We start from the raw sequence: 19,256 nt of genomic DNA, 5'->3' as shown, positions 1-19,256 counted from the left end.
AACACACTGAACCGAGAGGTCAGGAAAGCCAGGAGGTGTTACGGGGAGAGCCTGGAGAGACACCTCTCTGCCAATCCTGATCCCTCAACAGTGTGGAAAGGCCTGCAGAGCATCCCGGGCTTCAAGAAACGAACCCCCCGTCTTGTGGAGAGCCCAAGGCTCGCTGACCAGCTAAACAGGTTCTACTGCAGGTTTGATCGGTCCTCCCACACAACGGGACCTCCTGCAGCACAATCCACACAATCCACATACTCACCTCCCCCCACAACTGCTCTGTCCACACCTCCATCACCGTGGTCACCGACTCTCTCTCTTGCAGAGGCCGCGCCCGCACTCCAGATTAGCGAGGAGGAAGTGCGCCAGATGTTCCGGAGACAAAAGATCAGGAAGGCACCGGGCCCAGACGGCGTGTCACCTTCCTGCTTGAAAGTCTGCGCTGAGCAGCTGGCGCCCACCTTTGCACGGATCTTCAACCGTTCCCTGGAGCTGTGTGAGGTGCCCTCGTGCTTCAAGAGCTCCACCATTGTTCCAGTGGCCAAGAAGCCCGCCATCACAGGTATGAATGACTATAGACCTGTTGCACTGACATCTGTGGTCATGAAATCTTTCGAGAGGTTAGTACTGAACCACCTGAAGGATGTCACGGGCCTCCTGCTGGACCCCCTCCAGTTTGCCTACCGGGCAAACAGGTCGGTGGATGATGCGGTCAACATGGGACTGCACTACATCCTGCAACACCTGGACACCCCAGGAAAGTACGCCAGGATCCTGTTTGTGGACTTCAGCTCGGCGTTCAACACCATCGCTCCTGACATCCTCCAACAGAAGCTCATCCAGCTTGCGGTGCCTGCCTCCACCTGTCAGTGGATCACCAGCTTCCTGACCAACAGGAGACAGCGTGTGAGGCTGGGGAGCATCACATATGACACCCTGACCACCAACACTGAAGCCCCTCAGGGATGCGTCCTCTCCCCACTGCTCTTCTCCCTCTACACCAACGATTTCTCCGCAAGTGACTCTTCCGTGAAGCTCCTGAAGTATGCAGACGACACCACTCTCATCGGACTGATCCAGAACGGTGATGAGACTGCGTACAGACAGGAGGTGGAGCGGCTGGTCCACTGGTGCAGCCAAAACCACCTGGACCTGAACCCGCTCAAGACCGTGGAGATGACAGTGGACTTCAGGCGAGGCCCTTCACCACTTTCACCCCTCACTATCCGCAGTAATACTATTCTCTCATCAGACACCTTCAAGTTCCTGGGAACCACAATCTCTCGGGACCTGAAATGGACCGGACACATAGACTCTGTCCGGAAGAAGGCCCAGCAGAGGCTGTACTTCCTGAGACAGCTCAAGAAGTTCAACCTGCCACGGGAGCTGCTGAAGACCTTCTACACTGCCATCATCCAGTCTGTCCTCTGCACCTCCATCACTGTCTGGTTTGGATCGGCCTCCAAACAAGACAAGCACAGACTGCAACGGACAATAAGGACTGCAGAAAAGATAATTGGAATCAACCTCCCATCTATCCAAGACTTGTACCTGTCCAGGACCAGGAAACGTGCAAGTAACATCTCAACAGACCCTTCGCACCCAGGTTGCAGCCTGTTTGAACTACTCCCCTCCGGACGCCGTTATAGAGCTCTGTACACTAAAACCAGCAGACACAGAGACAGCTTCTTCCCCCAGGCTGTCGCTCTGATGAACTCACACCACTCTTAGAGTCTCAGAGTCATTACTGTGCAATAACATCCCGCTTGCCACACCTTTTTTGTCTACACTGTTTGTACTATGTGTCCTCTCTGCATCCATTGCAGTCTGGTCATCCTAGAAGAGGGACCCTCCCATCTGTGGTCTCTTCTCAAGGTTTCTCATTTCCCCTAGCTGGAGTTTTGAGTTTTTCCTTGCCCTCTTGGGAGTTTAAGATCAGGGGGTGTTTGAGAATATCTTTCGTTCTTCACATGCAATATAACAAGATGGCGGCGCGTGCACACGCAGCGGCCACTCTCTGTCCCGTTCGGTGTTTTGTGAGTGTTTACTGAGTGTTTGTCTGGCAGTTTTGTGTGTATTCGTCTCGTGTGATACGTCGTGCTACTAGTGCGGCGGGCATGTTCTGCTCAACATCGGCGGAAGTGGGTTTTATGGCGTTCTGGACTTTGGTGTGGAGAGATTTGCTGCTGGTGTTAGCGCTCGGACTGCTTCGTCATGGAGCGACGCCGGACTGGCCTGCTCTTCCTCCCCCGGTTGGACTGCGTCCTGAGCTCGGACTGCTCCGTCCTGGAGCATTGTTGGGATGAGTCGGCAGCGGGTCTGCGAGGCAGCGGAAGAGGGGCCAGCGCGGAGACGTCGGGCCAGGCTTGCGGCCAACCCAGCTCGCCCATCCGTGCCTTCCATTCTCCTGGCGTACGTTCGTTCGCGGGACGACAAGATGGGTTGCGTTCGCCTGATAGGATCCACGAACCGGACAGTGCGTGCCTGCTGTGTGCTCGTGTTCACAGTGGCCTGGTTGACTGTCATCTTACCGGACTCTGCTGTGCATCGGGAGCGGCTAGCGTGCTATCACGCTTATTGTTCATTGATGTTGACTTCTTATGTTATTTTTCCTGTGTTGTTTACTTGTATGTGCGTTGTGAACTCTGTCTTGTCACCCTGGGATAGTGAGAAACGTAATTTCGATCTCTTTGTGTGTCTTGACATGCGGAGGAATTGACAATAAAGGAGACTTTGACTTTGACTTTGACTTTTGATGTCCTGAGTGTTGTTGTTAGTCACCTAAATGTTGAACAGAGGCTGTGATTTACCGAAGTCAAATTCCTTGTTTGGCACGCTCAAACATGGCGAATAACTGACTCTTGAATCTTGAATCTTGAATCTCTCCCCAGGTTAAGAGTCTGGGTGTCATCCTCGATGGCACACTCCCCTTCTCTTCCCATATCAACACCACCACCCGCAATGCTTACTTTCATCTTCGCAATATCAATCCCCTCCGCCCCTCTCTCACCCCCCACTCCTCTATTTTTGTTCACAGCCTCGTCACCTCCCGTCTTGATTATTGTAACTCTCTCCTCTTCGGTCTCCTTCAGAAATCTATCCGTAAGCGCCAACTGGTCCAAAATTAAGCTGCTCGAATCATTTCCTAAACCCTCTCCTTCCGTCACATCACCCCCGTCCTATAGAACTTGCATTGGCTTCCAATTCACAACCGCATTATTTCCGAAACGTATAAAATTTGTTCTCTGCAAATTACGCATTCTCTCAAATTCTCTGGCGGCATCAGATAACTGGTCACTAACATCAGTGTTGCCGTTTTCCTACAGATGCATATTAAGAAATCCACAGTTGACACTGGTCCCCAACATCTCCAAAGTTTTTACGCATCCAACAATAAAAGGTGATTAGAAATGTCAAGTTCTTCTGCAAAACAGAGGGGAATGAAGGCACAGATCTGGAGTACCAAACACGCTATCCATAACCTTGCCCCTCCTTACCTGTCTCAACTCCTCCACACAGCCACCTCAACCCGCTCCCTCAGATCCTCATCTTCTATCCACCTCACTGTCCTCTCTGCCCGGCTCACCACCATAGGGAGCAGAGCTTTCAGCTGCTCTGCTCCCAAACTTTGGAACACACTTCCACCTGACATCCGCAACATTGACTCCCTCCCACAGTTTAAATCCACTCTCAAGACCCACCTCTATTCAGGACAGCATTTCATCTCTAGTTGCCTTACTGTTGTTTTTTTTCAAGACCCACCTATTCAGGATAGCATTTCATCTCTAGTTGCCTTACTGTTGTTTTTTTAACGTTTTTCACATTTTTTACTGAATGCTATTGTTTTAATTTGTTTTTAACTTATTTTAACTCTTTATAAAGTGACCTTGAGTGACCTGAAAGGCGCTTCTAAATTAAATGTATTATTATTATTATTATTATTATTATTACTACAGTCAAACCTCGGTTTTCGAACATCCCGGTTCTCGAACAAATCGGAATTCGAACGAAAAATTCTAGATTTTTTTGCTTCGGTTGTCAAACAAATTTCAGAAGTCGAACCTCGCAAGATGAGCCGAGAGTACCCGAGAAAACCCGACCGCGCGGCCAGGATGCCGACTGACTCCATTGTTATTGTATTTTTGTTACTTTGAGGATTGTATTAACTGTTAATCATGCCTCCAAAGAAAGCAAGTGGGAGCAGTAAAGCTATCCTAAAACACAAAGACGCTCTTAAAGCAATGGGACAGTGAGCGCCCGGTGCGCTGCAGTTGCGCGATCGGACCAAATTAAGCCCTCTGTGCACTGAGGTCCACTTAAATTTTGGAAAGTACATCAGGACTTTTAAAATATTTCCTAAATTTCAGCGACGGCTCTGTTACAATAATGCGACCAGCACGGTGCAGTTGCGCGGACGGCGGCGCGCTACGGTTGCGCTAAAAAATGTGGAGGTAAGAGTGCCAACCATTTTTCTTTGATTTGCTGAAAGATGAACAGGATGTTAACAAAAAATATGTCCTTCTTTGATGGGGATCTTTAAAATGAATGAAATATGCCCTCCGCCTACCACCTAAATCCTACATGTTATGTACGTGATAGCGTAGCAGCTAACCACTTACAATTATCGTAAGCATCATGCAAATCGCCAACTAGAATCCTCTTCTCATTTTATCACAGTAAAACATGAATCAGAACAACATCACAAAATAGTGTTCAATACTTTTAAGACTTTGATTGATTTTAACCAAATAATTAGGCTAAAACACCTTAGTATAGCGCATTAGCATTGAGGCCTAAGCTCTTAGGAAACGGAGGCCTTGCTTGACGGAGCTAAACGTGAGGGCTCATTCGATGGAGAACAGCTCCTCACGTCAATATAGGCGTACATTTTGTTGTCCTAACGAACAAGTAACTATTTATAGACTGATATGAGTGAGTTAATAGTTGTTTTTGTATTATTTTCACAGGAGAACGCTTGCTCACTAGACTGTCTCCTTGACAACGCATTAGCGATATTTGTGCCACCCTGTGGCAGAATGAGATATTATCCCCAAATGGCACACAGGTTTTCCAAACTTATGTTTTTATGTGTTACAAATCCATTTGTGGTTTAATGTATCGATATCGGCTCATGAAAAAATAAAAGCAATTTTTAAACCCAGCACCACTCTGAGATTCTCACCCAGTGTATATAAACCAAATATCATTAACACAGATGGCACAGTACTGATCCACTCAGTAGGAAAAGACATTTTGAAGGGCACTCACTTGTTTTAGGCCATCTTGATTTGTCTTCAGGTTATTAACTTCCCCCTCCATGTTTTTGAGCTTGAGCTCTAGCTCCTTGCGTCTTTGCATCTCTTCACGGTACTGAGACTGGGATCTTTCTGATATTTCCTTCAGCTCTGACACATACATAATCACAATGTTACATCAGTGATTATGACATATGTTTGTTATATCCTTTACAATATGAGATTGGTGATCTCTGATTTTTAGATTTAAGAGGCCATGTTTCCAATATAGTTAACTCTCCCTTCCATGAGCTGTCCCCTTGTCATTGTGGAGGTGATTGAGTATCTCAATAATCCTAGGAGCAAAGTTTGGGCCTGAAAGTTGAACCTTATTTAAACAGCATAACTTGCATTTGGGATTTTCTGAAATTACTTCACCATTAAAGGAACACTCCAGGCTGTTTGAATTCACATTTAGCACTTATAAAGGATGTATAAGACAGGGTCACCCTTGGTGAAGAGGTCACAGATGAGGGACCAGACAAAGTATCCCCCCCCCCCCCCCCCCCATTGTAAAACAAATATAAATAATGGCTTCGGTTTCCCTTTTCCCGAATGCCGGCTACCAGGGTCTCTCTTTGGAGCCAAGCCTGAAGGTGGGGCTTGAAGGCAAGTATCTGGTGGCCGGGCCTGCACCCATGGCACCAAGTCATGCTCAGACCGAATGAAAAATGTGGGTCCCCCTTCACAAGATCTTCCCGCCTGTGGAAAGGCCAAAAAGGTTGGGTGCAGAAAGAGCTTGGCGGCAGCCAAAGGTTGGGAACCTTGCCAGTCCAAAACCCAGCTACAGAAGCGAAAGTGGTTGAACTCTCGTACACTGGAGTTGCCCACAGTGTGAGACACAGAGCAGGTCTGGGTGTACTTATTTCCCCCCTGGCCTAGCGTCTGTAGACTGTGATGCGTTTGTGGATATGGACCAGGCGTCGGGAACCTATGCCTCGCGAGCCAGATATGGCTTTTTTGGTGACGTTATTAAAAAGAATACATTAGTACACTCAAAACAATCGTTGGTCTTAATTAAAATACATGCATTTAATTGTATCTAGCCTATCATTTTTATAAATGGTATGGCTCTCACGGGAAATTATTTGTAAAAAAAATGGGCATGTATGTCTCTATCCGCCAAAAAGGTTCCCAACCCCCGATATGGACCAAACAGCAGTTTAGATTACCCACCCTTTTTCAGACTTCAGAAACTTTATTATCCCCCTAGGGGGCAATTTGTTTTGCAATAGCAGAACAACACATAAAGTCACCATTCATTTAAAAACATCACACAATATGGGCAGGGGCTGCGTTCATTTACACAGTCATAATTATTACATCATGCAGAGCAGGCTCACAATATCTGGTTCAAGAAGCCTGTCGTGGTTGGCACAAAAGTATTCCTCTACCTGTTTTTTCTGAGCCTTGGTAACATGTACCGGCAGCCAGCCGGCAGGAGCCTGTAGTGGCAGGCCAGTGGGTGAATGTCCCTAGCTTTCCTAGTGGCCCTGGCTCTGTACAGCCCAGAAAGCTCCATGAAACTCGTCCCAGAAATCCTGCCACACATCCTCACTATGCTACCTAATCTATTTTTATTTTTGGCTGTGAGGGACCCAACTCAACAGATAAAAGAGAAGGGTAAAATGGACTCAATAAAACAAGAATAAAATAACTTCATAAAAGATTAAGCTTTTGGAAGAAGTGCTGAAGAGTGCTCCTTCTGGAGACTTCATCGTTTTGTTGGGCAACTTCAATGCTCACATGGGCAATGACAGCAAGACCTGGAGGGGCGTGATTGAGAGGAACGCCCGCCCCCCTGGATCAGAAACTGAGCAGTGTTCTGTAACTCAACTTCTGTGCTTGTCACAGAGTGTCCAGAACCAACAATATGTACAAACATAGGGGGTTTGTATGTGCTGATGGCATCAAGACAACCTAGGCTGCAATTCGATGATCAACTTTGTGGCCACATGATTTCAACGCTCGGTAAAGAGAGAGACACAGCTAACAATTTATTACCACCGAATGGTGTGTTGGCTCCGATGGTGGGATAAGCTGCTGGTCTGCCCTGACAAACCCAAACGTTTGCTGGGAACGACTGGCAGAATCCCTTGTTAGAAAGGGTTTCAACTTCCACCTTCGGCAGAACTTCGCCCACATCATCGAGGAAGTGGCGGACATTGAATCCGAGTGGACCTTGTTTTGTGCCTCCATTGTTGAGGTGGCTGATCGGAGCTGGCCGTAAGGTGATTGGTGCCTGTCGTGGGGACAAACCCGAAACGTGTTGATGGAACCACCAAGTGTGTGAGGGTGCATGGGAGTTCACTAACAAGTCTACATATTCTTTGTGGACTCAGAGAAGGCCTTCCACCATGTGCGCGAAGGATCTTGTGGTGGATGAGCTGCCGTAGTATGGGCTGCTTGAGCCTTGTACAACAGATGTTAGAGTTTAGTCCGCATTTACGGCAATAAGTCGGATTTGTTATCAGTGAGGGTTTGACTCTGCCAAGGTTGCTTTTTGTCACAGATTCTGTTAATCACTTTTATGAAAAATGTTTCAAGGCACAGCTAAGGTGTTGAGGTTGTACGGTTAGGTGGTCTCAGTTCCTCTACTCTTTTAGATGGTGTGGTACTGTTAGCCTCTTCAAGTGGCAATCTTCAACTCTCACTGGAGCGATTCACAGCCAAGTGTGAAGCGGATGGGATCAAAATCAGCGACTCCAAAAATGAGACAACGATCCTAAGTCGTAATAGGGTGGAGTGCCCTCTCCAGGTGGGGGATGAGATACTGTTCCAAGAGGATGAGTTCAAGTATCTTGGGGTCTTGATCACAAGTGAGGGGAAGATGGAGAGCGAGATTGACAGGTGGATCGGTGCAGCGTTTGCAGTGATACAGACTATGTATTGGTCCGTAGTGGTGAAGAGGGGCTGAGCCGGAAGGTGAAGATCTTGATTTACAGGTCACCTATGTTCCTACCCTCCACCGATGCTCACAAGTTATGGGTCATGATCAAAACAATAGTCCATAGGACGGGTTTGAATCTGAAATTTTTTAATCAAGCTTGTATTTCCACTGGAAGGTAAGTAATTGAGATACCATTGGCTGGGTCAGCAATTAAATTAATACATCATAACAGTGAGATAGTCTAAAATCACAGAACTGTACAGTCAATACCTAATTTTGGCAGCAATATGTATATATGGGTATTGACACTAACCTTCGAGTTGTGGTTCCAGATCACTGATGTGTTTAGAGTGGCGTTCACAGTCAAGCAGACTTGTGTTCAGTTTAGTTTGCAGCTCTAAAATCTTCTGATGATGTGTCATACCCTCTAGTTGCATTTGAGAAAGATTAGCTGTGGGTGATGCCAGTTCTTCCTTTAATTGAATCTGGAGGATAATCAAGAAGATAGTGACAGTATGCGAGATAGAGACCTCAACCCAAAACGAAACCTCATATCACAATAATGACTGAACCATTTATAAAAGTACAAATGACAACTGGGAATTAAAACCATCCATCTATCTATTATCCAAGGCTTATCCGGGCTCAGGTCGCGGGGACAGCAGCTTCAGCAGGAAGTTCAAACTTACCTCTGTCAGAGAGGTGACATTCCATATCCCTAAAACTACTTCTGTAGCTGCGGATCGGACCGCCAAGGTCCCCGCCTTTGAGCGCCGCACAACTCACTACGCACCTGACCCCTTTGGCCCCTCCCACACGGGGTGAGTTTATGGGAAAGGGGACCCATGTTAACTTTTCGGGCTGTACCAGGCCAGGCCCCATGGGTGAAGGCCACCAGACGCTCACCTACGAGCCTCACCTCCAGGCCTGGCTCCAGGAGGGGCCGGCGATCTCTCGTCCGGGCAAGGGAAAATGTATCTATATTGTCACTCATTTTAAGGGATTCTATGTTTCCCATGGGTGACCTTGCCAGGGCATAAAGCCAGACAACTTAATTCCTCGGATCACTGGGACACGCAAAGCCGTCCACCATGGTATGGTGATGACTGATGGAGGGGGAGCAATGAATTATCCAAATAAATACAGTACGACTAAAATGAAGGTCGCGTTTGAAAACATGCTCTGAGAGTGGACCAAAGCTGGAGTGCCAGTATGCACAGTCGACGCTCTGACAAAGGACACGATGCACCAACGCTGGCTGCGTTTGGATAACACATCCACTCTAAGACAAGTGCACGGGCCTCAGAGTGAATTTCTTAACGCACCCTAAATATCTTTCATGAAGCCAGGTAAACATCTCTACTTCTGTTTTCTCTGCGAACACTTTGGTAGTGATTAGCAACACTGACCTTGTCTTGTTCAGCCTGCAGTAGTTTAACTTGACCTGAAGACTTGAGGGAGTCATTTCTCTTTTCCAAATGCGTGTTGCTATGGTCCATATACCTACATGAGATATGACTAGGCGTGACACATGGTCTACAGACAGGAAAAGATGAGACAATTCAAAAGTATTCAAACTCACCTTTGGCTTTGGTTGAATAATTCACTTATCCTGCGGTTTTGCTCCTCAATACGAGAGCCTTTCTCGAATAATTCTTTCTTTAAACATTCATTTTCCTATAAACAAAAAATGAACATTATACAGTGGACATAAAACATACAGACACCACTATTCAAATCCCAGTTTGTGAAAAATGAGAAGAAAAAAAACAGCAACTTTTTGTTTTTGTTATATTTGGTACATCTTTCATGTGAAATATAACTTGTACTCAAATGAAAACAAATGTTTTTGAAAAAGAAATAGACATAAGCAACTTAGATAATGTTGCACAATTGGGCACACACTCTTACTGGGTATGGGTGTTGCATTCAGAGTTAACCCTGAATCATTCCTTTGCACCTGTCAGATTTCAGTGGATGCTGAGCCTGGAGGTAAGACTGCATCCCAAAATGTTGGGCAGTATTTATATTTCCAGGAACTCACCCAGTAACAGTGTATCACATGACCGGGCAAGTAGCCAGGTGGTGATGAAAATCCCCAGGATTATTGTATACATATACCACATCCAGTATGCTGAAACATTATTAATAATCACATTCAAACTCGTCTTAAATGGAAGTCAGCACACAACAGCCACTATTTGAAGCATCTCTGATTTACAAATAAAGTTCAGCAGTTCTAGTAGCTATTAAAAAAGTGAAGAAAACGACCTTCTAATTGTGTAATTTTATTACACACTGTACAGTATGTTGTATTCTAATAATCTTAAAGACATATCTACAATGTGAAAATGTAAGTCATTCAGCACTAACTGACGAACAACATTGCCACTAGGTCATACTCGAATGCCATGACTGTGAGAAAGGGTGCTTAAAACAAACGCTGGAGTTAAGTTTATTGTTATGCGTAATGCATTGATCAGCTTGTTAGCTTTGGTGCCGGGCTTGTGTATGTGCATCCAAACTGCTGCGGTGGTGGTGGTGGGGCGGGGGGGGTTCACTGTGATTGCCTCCCGACAGGCTTACCTGTATATCAATCATGCGATGGGAGGGATTCTAGCCTATAGAAGATTTTTTTTTTTTTTTTTTTTAAATGTCATGCCTTACTTCAGTGATGCCGTAATGCTGAAAGCGATGCGACCTTGTAATTTACTAGTCATACTGAAACGGACTGAAACATTTTGGCAGAGCGCTGTGTACACAACCAGTATAGATCAGCAAATTCATCAGGCGCTCTGCATTATAGGGCGCACTGTGATTTTTTGAGTAAATTTTAAGTTTTTAAGTGCGCCTTATAGTGCAGAAAATGCGGTAATATGAGCTAACAATAGTATAGATATACAGTGGAGTCTCGGTTTTCGAACGTCCCGGTTCTCGAACAAATTCGAACAAAAAATTCGAGATTTGTTTGCTTCGGATGTCGGACGAAATTCGGTTGTCGAACCTCGCGAGATGAGCCAAGAGGACCCGCATGCCAACTGACTCCGTTAGTTATTACGTTCTCGTTAGTCTGAGGATTGCATCAACTCAAATCATGCTTCCAAAGGAAGCAAGTGGGAGCAGTAAAGCCATCCTAAAACACAAAGACGCTCCTAAAGCAATGCAACACTGAGCGCCCGGCGCGCTGCGGTGGCGCGATCGGACAAAATTAAGCTCCCTGCACACTGATGTCCACTTAAATTTAGTTAAGTACATTAGGACTTTAAAAATATTTTCTAAATTTCAACGACGGCTCTGTCACAATAATGCGACCAGCGTGGTGTACTTGCGTGGTCAGCGACGCGCTACGGTTGCGCGTTAAGCGGTGCGCTGCAGTTGCGCGATTGGACAAAAATGCGCAAATGGAAAAATGCTTTTTTTGGGCTTGGAACGGATTACCGTAATTGCCGGAATATAAAACGCACTGGATTATAAGCCGCACCATCTGAAATTCAGGGACATTTCAGTTTTTTTCTTACATAAACCGCACCGGACTATAAGCCGCACGTGCACACGAGTTTTTTTACAAAGAAAGACAGTACATAGAAAGCCTTTAACGTTTTAATAACATACTTGAACATGTCTTTCTAAACATTGCCTGTGACGCAGCAGTAGTACCGCAGCAACACTGAAGTGTGCACGCGAGTTATTAGCAAAGAAAGAATGGACAGAAAGTTTTTTTTAAAGCTTTAATAACATACCTTAACATTTCTTTCCAAACACTGCCTGTGACGCGGCAGTAATACCGCTGCAACACGGAAGTAACACAGCAAAGTCACAGACGCGGCGGTAACACAGCAGCAACACAGCAGCAACACGGTAGCACAGCACTAACAGGGCTGGTTAAAAAAAACATACCAGTAAAAGTAAAAAAAAGAGCCGTCTTCATCTTCCTCCTGTGCACTGAAACCATCGAAGTCTTCCTCCTTAGTGTCCGATTGGAATAGCGTTAGATATCCTTTGCCTCTCAGTCTCTCTTTCGTCGTCGGTTTTATGCATTTCTTCGAGTGTGAAACTCAAAGTCAAAAAGTCAAAGTCAGCTTTATTGTCAATTTCTCCACATGCCAAAGACACACAAAGAAACCGAAATTTCATTCCCCCCTATCCCACGGTGACAAGACATGGCTCACAACAGACAAACAAGTAAACAAGTATAACAAAAGCGTGCTGAATAAATAATGAATAAATAACACAACAATAAATAAATAAATAAGAGGAGCAGAAAAAGTGCGCGTACAGCAGACATTCCCGAAAATAGCGCAACAGTGCCGCACGCTACGCAGAAGGGGGTAGCGAGTTCAGGGCCCTAACAGCCTGGAGAAAGAAGCTGTTGGCGAGTCTGGTGGTGCGGGAGCGCATGCTCCTGTACCTCTTCCCAGAGGGCAGAAGGTCAAACAAAGAGTGAGCCGGGTGACTCACATCTCTGGCAATCGAGGTTGCCTTGCGGGCGAGATGGGAGGTGTAAATGTCCTTCAGGGAGGGGAGCGAAGCACCAATAATCTTACCAGCCGTATTCACTATGCGCTGCAGGGCCTTCAAGTTCTGTTCAGTGCAGTTACCACCCCAGACAGCGATGCAACTGGTGAGGACGCTCTCAATGGTGCCACGGTAGAATGTAGACAGGACTGCCTGAGGAGCACATGGACGCCTGAGCTTCCGCAGAGGGTCTGTTCGTGCTAATCTTATTCATGCACGAAGCGCTAAATTAAATTACATTAAACTAGCAAGTGACACGTATAGCTTAAAAGCGGCATCGTATGCATTTCTTTTGGCCCCCATAATGACGGTTTGTGTATAAAAGCTTCCTGTCTTTCTGTGAATGCGAGTGTGTGCGTGATGCGCGAGACGATCACGTCTTCTTCGGCGCATTATCTCTTCTTCGTCTGTCTTGCTCTTGCTTCCTGCTAGAGCGCCCCCTGGAGACCGGAGGCCGTAAAAATCCATAAGTACGCTCCAGAGTAGACACAAGATAATGTCATCAACATCGACTGCCTTTGGCTTAAAAGCGGCATCATATGCATTTCTTTTGTCCCCCATGATGACGGTTTGTGTACAAAGGCTTCCTTTCAGTAATGTCCGACTTGATCGCGTTCTGCGTGATGCGCGAAATGTAAACATAAACTAGCGCGTCTTCTTCGGTGCATTATCTCTTCTTCGCCTGTCTCGCTCTTGCTTCCTGCTAGAGCGCCCCCTGGAGGCCGGAGGCCGTAAAAATCCATAAGTACGTCGCGCCGCCGTTTATTAAGGTTCAAAGTAACCTTCTGAATAAAATGCATTAAAAGTTCACATTCATTACAACTTGTTTTTGGTGAGCAAAATGTCAGAAGAATTGAATTTAAATGCTGATTGATTGGGTTTTAATACAATGCAGATGGTCCAAACAGCGCCACTGCTTTATGTAATCTCTGAGTGATATGGCAGAGTAAGAGAAAGGGTTTAGAGCACAGGTGTCAAACTCAAGGCCCGGAGGCCAGATACGGCCCGCCACATCATTCTATGTGGCCCGCGAAGACAAATTGTGCATCAAATTCGTGTGTCATTACTAGAATTGCAAATTGTCTTCACTTTTAATATCTTTTTTTAAAAATATTTGACCAGTTTTTACTCGTCTGATTTGAAAACGAGTTATTTGTCAGTTTGTTTTGTAGCTTTTACTGTATATAATATTGTTAAGAGTAAAAGTGATCAAGTCATCACAAAAATCACGAAAAAAAATCTTATATAAGCCGCATCTGACTATAAGCCGCATCTGACTATAAGCCGCAGGGTCCAAAATTATGGAAAAAAGTCGCGGCTTATAGTCCAGAAATTACGGTATTTTTTTTCCCATTATTTGTAATGGGAAAATATGATGAGGATTTCCAACGATTCACTTCTCGAACAGCCTTCTGGAACGGATTGTGTTCGAAAACCGAGGCGCCACTGTACTTACAAATACAGCTAAAACTCAATTTCCTGCAGACTATGGGGTCCAGAATTTGGTTATTTTGGTAACCCCGAAAGTGCGTTTTAGAGGAAGGATTTTTTGTTTTAATTTAGGCAGCTGAAGCGGTCCTTTGTCACACTACCGTATTGGCCCGATTATAAGACGACCAAATGTAAGTTTTATACAGAAAATAATTACAGTACATCTGAAACAAATGATTATAACAATATATTCGAGAGAGAAAGCATGTTATTTTGCCTCATTCAAATCATGCAAAAACTATCACATCTTAATATCTGAACATTTAAATATGTAAACTAAAGGGCCATCACATTTGTAAATGAATGGCTTCTGGTTTTTGAAATGTAATAAAACCAATCTACTGTGATAAAACAACAAAATTACAATAACTACACTAACCATCAAAGTCAGAGGGCAGGCGCTGGCTAGCTGTGTCGCAGTGTTAGTCCGCTACGCCGCATCATTCTTTTACACCAGCCGAGGCTTGCTTTGAAGTCAGCGGTGGGTATGTTTAGCTTTTTGGCTATTTCCATGGCCTTGAGCTGAATGACAGCTCTGCTGATGGGCATCCCGTCATTTCGTTTCTCGTCCACGTACGCGCACACCCTCCTGTTGAGTTCTTGAAAGCAGCCGCTCTGAGGACCACGAAAAGCTTTTCTCCGATTGTGAACATTTTTCATCTTATTGAGCTCTCCATCTCCGTACATTACAATCTGTGACACCATATTTCACAGCCGCTTTGCAATTGCTTGAAGACTCTGCCTCAATTATCACCATCATCTTGAAGTTTGCAGCATAACTTCTCCTCAGCTGCCAGTTAACCTGGCCAATCTTCGACCCACTTTTGTCGCTATGTTTCTCCATTTTCTGTTATCTCTTCTCTTATTTTCTTCTCTTTTCTTTCTTACCGCTATTTTTTATTTTTATTCTTCGTGCTACCGCTATTTTTGTTTTTATTCTTCGTGACAGGGGTTCGCTTTGGCCTGGGGAGTTAAGTTCAACATTCGCTTTAAAGATATCTGGCGACATCTAGCATTGTGAATGGGTATAATGTCTAGACCCCGAATGTAAGACGACCTCCAATTTTTCAGTCTTATTTCAACGTAAAAAACACTGTCTTATATTCGGGCCAATACGGTAATTAACATCAGGCATGTGTTTGGGCAGCTAAGGGGACCATTCACCTGTCGTCCTTGAATGCTGTCCCCTTCATCGAAGTCTGTTGACGTTTATATAAAAAGAGATGCAATATGCAGATGACAATGTCAAGCGGATTGAGTAAGTAATTTTGATACAATGTGAAATGGATGGAAGAGAGATTAAAGCAGCCACTTATTCTACTACTGTGTACGGCCACGCTCTGACTTGAGTGCCTGTGTGGATGAGGTGCTTCTGTGAACTTCCCCCTTTCCGAATCAGCTGCAGTCTTAGCTATCCATAACACTGTATTAAAGCAGTCATAAAGATCAAATAGCCCAACTACTTCTTATCAAGCGCCTTTAGTCATGGAAATAAAAATCACTTGCGCGATTAGCTTCATACAGTCTGTATATCGTCCACTTAAATAATGGAAATGAAATCACTAGCGCGTTTAGCTTCATACAGTCTGTATATCGTCCACTTAAAACACTACTTGAAAATGTATTCACGACAAAAAAAAAAAAATGGGGACCGTGACCATTTCTTGTGCACTTGGCACCAGGACACCCTTGGACGCAGTTCGATGATCGACTTTGTAGTTGCGTCATAGGATTTCCAGCTCCATGTTTTGGACACCCTTGTGCATTTGGCACCAGGACACCCTTGGACGCAGTTCGATGACCGACTTTGTAGTTGTGTCATAGGATTTCCGGCTGCATGTTTTGGACACTCGGGTGAAGAGAGGGGCAGAGCTGTCAACTGATCTCCACCTGGTGGTGGGTTGGCTCCGATGGTGGGGGAAGATGTCGGTCCGACCTGGCAGACCCAAACGTACTGTGAGAGTCTGCTGAAAACCTCTGGCAGAATCCCCTGTCAGAAAGAGCTTCAACTCCCACCTCCGGAAGAGTTTCTCCCACATTCCGATGGAAGTGGGGGACATTGAGTGTGAGTGGACCATGTTCCGCGCCTCCATTGTTGAGGCGGCCGACCGGAGCTGTGGCCGTAAGGTCGTTGGTGCCTGTCGTGGCGGCAATCCCCGAACCCGCTGGTGAACACCGGCGGTAAGGGATGCCGTCAAGCTGAAGAAGGAGTCCTATCGGGCTGTTTTGGCCTGTGGGACTCTGGAGGAAGCCGACAGGTACCAGATGGGCAAGCGGAACGCGACTTTGGCGGTTGCGAGGCAATAGAGAATGACTTCCAGACGGCTTCGAGGAAATTCTGGTTCACCATCTGGTGTCTCAGGAGGGGGAAGCAGTGCAACGTTAACACTGTGAACAGTGGAGACGGTGTGCTGCTGACCTCAATTCAGAACGTCGTGAGTCGGTTGGAAGAATACTTCTAAGACCTCCTCAATTTCATCGACATGCCTTCCATTGTTGAAGCAGGGTTTGGAGACTCTGAGGTGGACTCTCTGATGCCTGGGGACGAAGTCACAGAAGTTAAAAAACATCTCGGAGATCCACCCGGAGTTCTTAAAGGTTCTGGATGTTGTGGGGCTGTCCTGGCTGACACACCTCTACAACATTGCGTGGACATCGGGGACGTTGCCTCTGGATTGGCAGACAGGATTCACACTCCTCAGCCTCCCTGGTAAGGTCTATTCAGGGGTGCTGGAAAGGAGGGTCCGTTGGGAGGTCTATCTTCAGATTCAGGAGGAGCAGTGTGGTTTTTGGCCTTGATTGATTGATGGATTGAACATTTATTGATCCCGGGGGTGGGGAAATTCAGGCCCCAGCAGTATTCATACCACAGAGCGGGTATATAAAAGACACACAGATGGCATGAGCGCAACTCAATAGGCTCTTATAAGGCTGCCACACAACGACGCCATCAAAGCAACGCAACAAGATAAAGGAAAAAAAAAAGTAACAGCGGCCAACCAGCCCCCCCAACACCAAAGAACACCCCAAAACACACAAAATAGCCTCCACGGGGTCCATAAACAGGTGTAAGGGCAGCCAAGTTCAACGGCGCCCAATGGACCGTGGTCGTGAATCGGTAAAACATCACAAAACAGGCAAACGTGTGAGCAGCGTCCTGGGTAGGCAGTCGGGGCACGTGCAGATCGTCATCATGGGGCTGGCACGGCGAAGGTCGTTGGTTCTGATGAGCACGAGGGAGCGGACTCCCCACAGGGGTTGCGGCTGCGAGGCCAAGGCGAGGGACCCGGTCAGCACCGGCCGGATGAGCAGGAAGCAGTCATAGAGTCACGTCGGTCCCGACCAATGTGCGCAGCCATCCTGGACCCAGGGAAAAAAAATATCCGATCCGAAAGCCATTTGCAGACGCCGAGGTGCGGTAGAAGGCACCAGCATCGCCAAATGGACAAATAGAAAGAAAGAAAAAGGAAAAAAGAAGGAAATAAAGAGGAAAAGAGAGAACACTGCTGGGAGGCTGCCACTCACAGCGGCGCCATACCAAAAAAAAAAACATACAACAGTGGCACAGTGGACCAACTCTATACCCTTGGCAGGATCCTCGAGGGTGCATGGGAGTTTGCTCAACCAGTCCACGTGTTTTGTGGACTTGGAGAAGGCGTTCGACGGTGTCCCGTGTTCTGTGGGGGGTGCTGCGGGAGTACGGGTTGCCAAACCCTCTGATAAGGGCGGCTCAGTCCCTGTATCACCGATGCCAGAGTTTGGTCCGCATTTCCGGCAGTAAGGCTGCCCTTTGTCACTGATTCTGTTCATAACCTTTATAGACAGAATTTCTAGGCGGAGTCGAGGCGTTGAGGGTTTCCAGTTTGGTGACCTCAGCATTGCATCTCTGCATTCTGCAGACGATGTTTTGCTGTTGCCTTCTTCAAGCCGTGATCTCCAGCTCTCACTGGAGCAGTTTGCGGCCGAGTGTGAATCGATCGGGGTGAAAGCCAGCCCCTCCAAATCTGAGACCATGGTCCTCAGTCGGAAAAGGGTGGAATGCCCTCTCCAGGTCGGGGATGAGAACCTGCCCCAGGTGGAGGAGTTCAAGTATCTTGGGGTGTTGTTCACGAGCGAGGGCAGGATGGAGCGTGAGATCATCAGGCGGATTGGTCTGCTGTGATGCAGACTCTGTACCAGTTCGTTGCGGTGAAGAGCGAGATTTACGGGTCGATCTACCCTCACCTATGGTCACGAGTGATCGAAAGAACAAGATCTCGGATACAAGCGGCCGAAATGAGTTTACTCTGCAGGGTATCCGGGTTTTTCCTTAGGGATAGGGTGAGAAGCTCGGTCATCCATGAGAGACTGTGAGTCAAGCCGCTGCTCCTCCACGCTGAGAGGAGCCAGATGAGATGGCTCGGGAATCTCATTAGGATGCCTCCTGGACGCCTTACCAGGGAGGTGTCCCGGGTATGTCCCAACGGCAGGAGACCCTAGGGACGACAGGACGCACTCGAGAGACTATGGCTCTCAACTATCCCTGGGAACGCCTTGGGTTCCCCCGGGATGAGCTGGGCGAAGTGGCTGGGGAGAGGGAAGTCTGGACGTCCCTCCTAAAGCTACTGTCCCCGTGACTGGATGGATGGATCGAGATGTGGCTTACAATTAAAATTATATTGACACCCCTGATCAAGAGCAAAGACATTATTAACACAGAAAACATCCCAAATTATTCAGTCGCAAGAACTATACTGGGTGCCACAGTCACACTAGAAAATATTTACTTTATATACCTGTATGATTCTTTGGACATTTTGTATGATCATTGAGGACTCCATCGATATACCAGACAGGCCCAATGAGACAGTTCCCTGCCTTTGAAGGTCATCTATCTAATAAATAAAATAATGTAAGTTGAAAGCAGGGTCAGATTGTGTTGAAGCCATGTTCTGCATTCCCTTGGATTTTGTACCTTTGATACAAGTTGATCAACCTTTTCCGCTACTTTTCTGACAGCTAACCGGATCTCTGTATTTTGCTGTCGAGTCTCAATCATTAAGAAGGAAGTCACGTCACTGGAGCCTGGAGGA

At 46.4% G+C, this 19,256-nt stretch overlaps 1 protein-coding gene and 1 long non-coding RNA gene across 13 annotated transcripts in view; both read right to left on the bottom strand.

The window, feature by feature from the left end:
* fkbp15b (FKBP prolyl isomerase family member 15b) overlaps positions 1 to 19,256 on the bottom strand; it is a 115,832-nt gene that overhangs the window by 49,784 nt on the left and 46,792 nt on the right. For all 12 annotated transcript variants that reach the window (XR_011086581.1, XR_011086582.1, XR_007490670.2 and 9 more), the window contains 6 exons: positions 19,139 to 19,248; positions 18,960 to 19,058; positions 9,761 to 9,855; positions 9,588 to 9,681; positions 8,492 to 8,663; positions 5,263 to 5,399 (listed from right to left, as the gene is read on the bottom strand). Coding sequence is in view for 1 of the 12 variants with exons in the window: in XM_049764198.2 (XP_049620155.1) it covers positions 5,263 to 5,399; positions 8,492 to 8,663; positions 9,588 to 9,681; positions 9,761 to 9,855; positions 18,960 to 19,058; positions 19,139 to 19,248 (707 nt within the window). In the remaining 11 variants the exon portion in view is untranslated. The remainder of the gene's footprint in view (positions 1 to 5,262; positions 5,400 to 8,491; positions 8,664 to 9,587; positions 9,682 to 9,760; positions 9,856 to 18,959; positions 19,059 to 19,138; positions 19,249 to 19,256) is intronic.
* LOC125965780 (uncharacterized) lies at positions 14,299 to 16,597 on the bottom strand. Its single transcript, XR_007479966.2, has 2 exons — positions 16,201 to 16,597; positions 14,299 to 16,120 (listed from the first exon to the last, which is right to left on the bottom strand). It is a non-coding gene; the product is annotated as an uncharacterized lncRNA (long non-coding RNA).

This window comes from Syngnathus scovelli, chromosome 3, assembly GCF_024217435.2.
Source record: "Syngnathus scovelli strain Florida chromosome 3, RoL_Ssco_1.2, whole genome shotgun sequence".
NCBI lineage: Eukaryota > Metazoa > Chordata > Actinopteri > Syngnathiformes > Syngnathidae > Syngnathus > Syngnathus scovelli.
The sequence above is the reverse complement of the archived record's forward strand: the minus strand, read 5'-3'. Positions and strand labels throughout refer to the sequence as shown.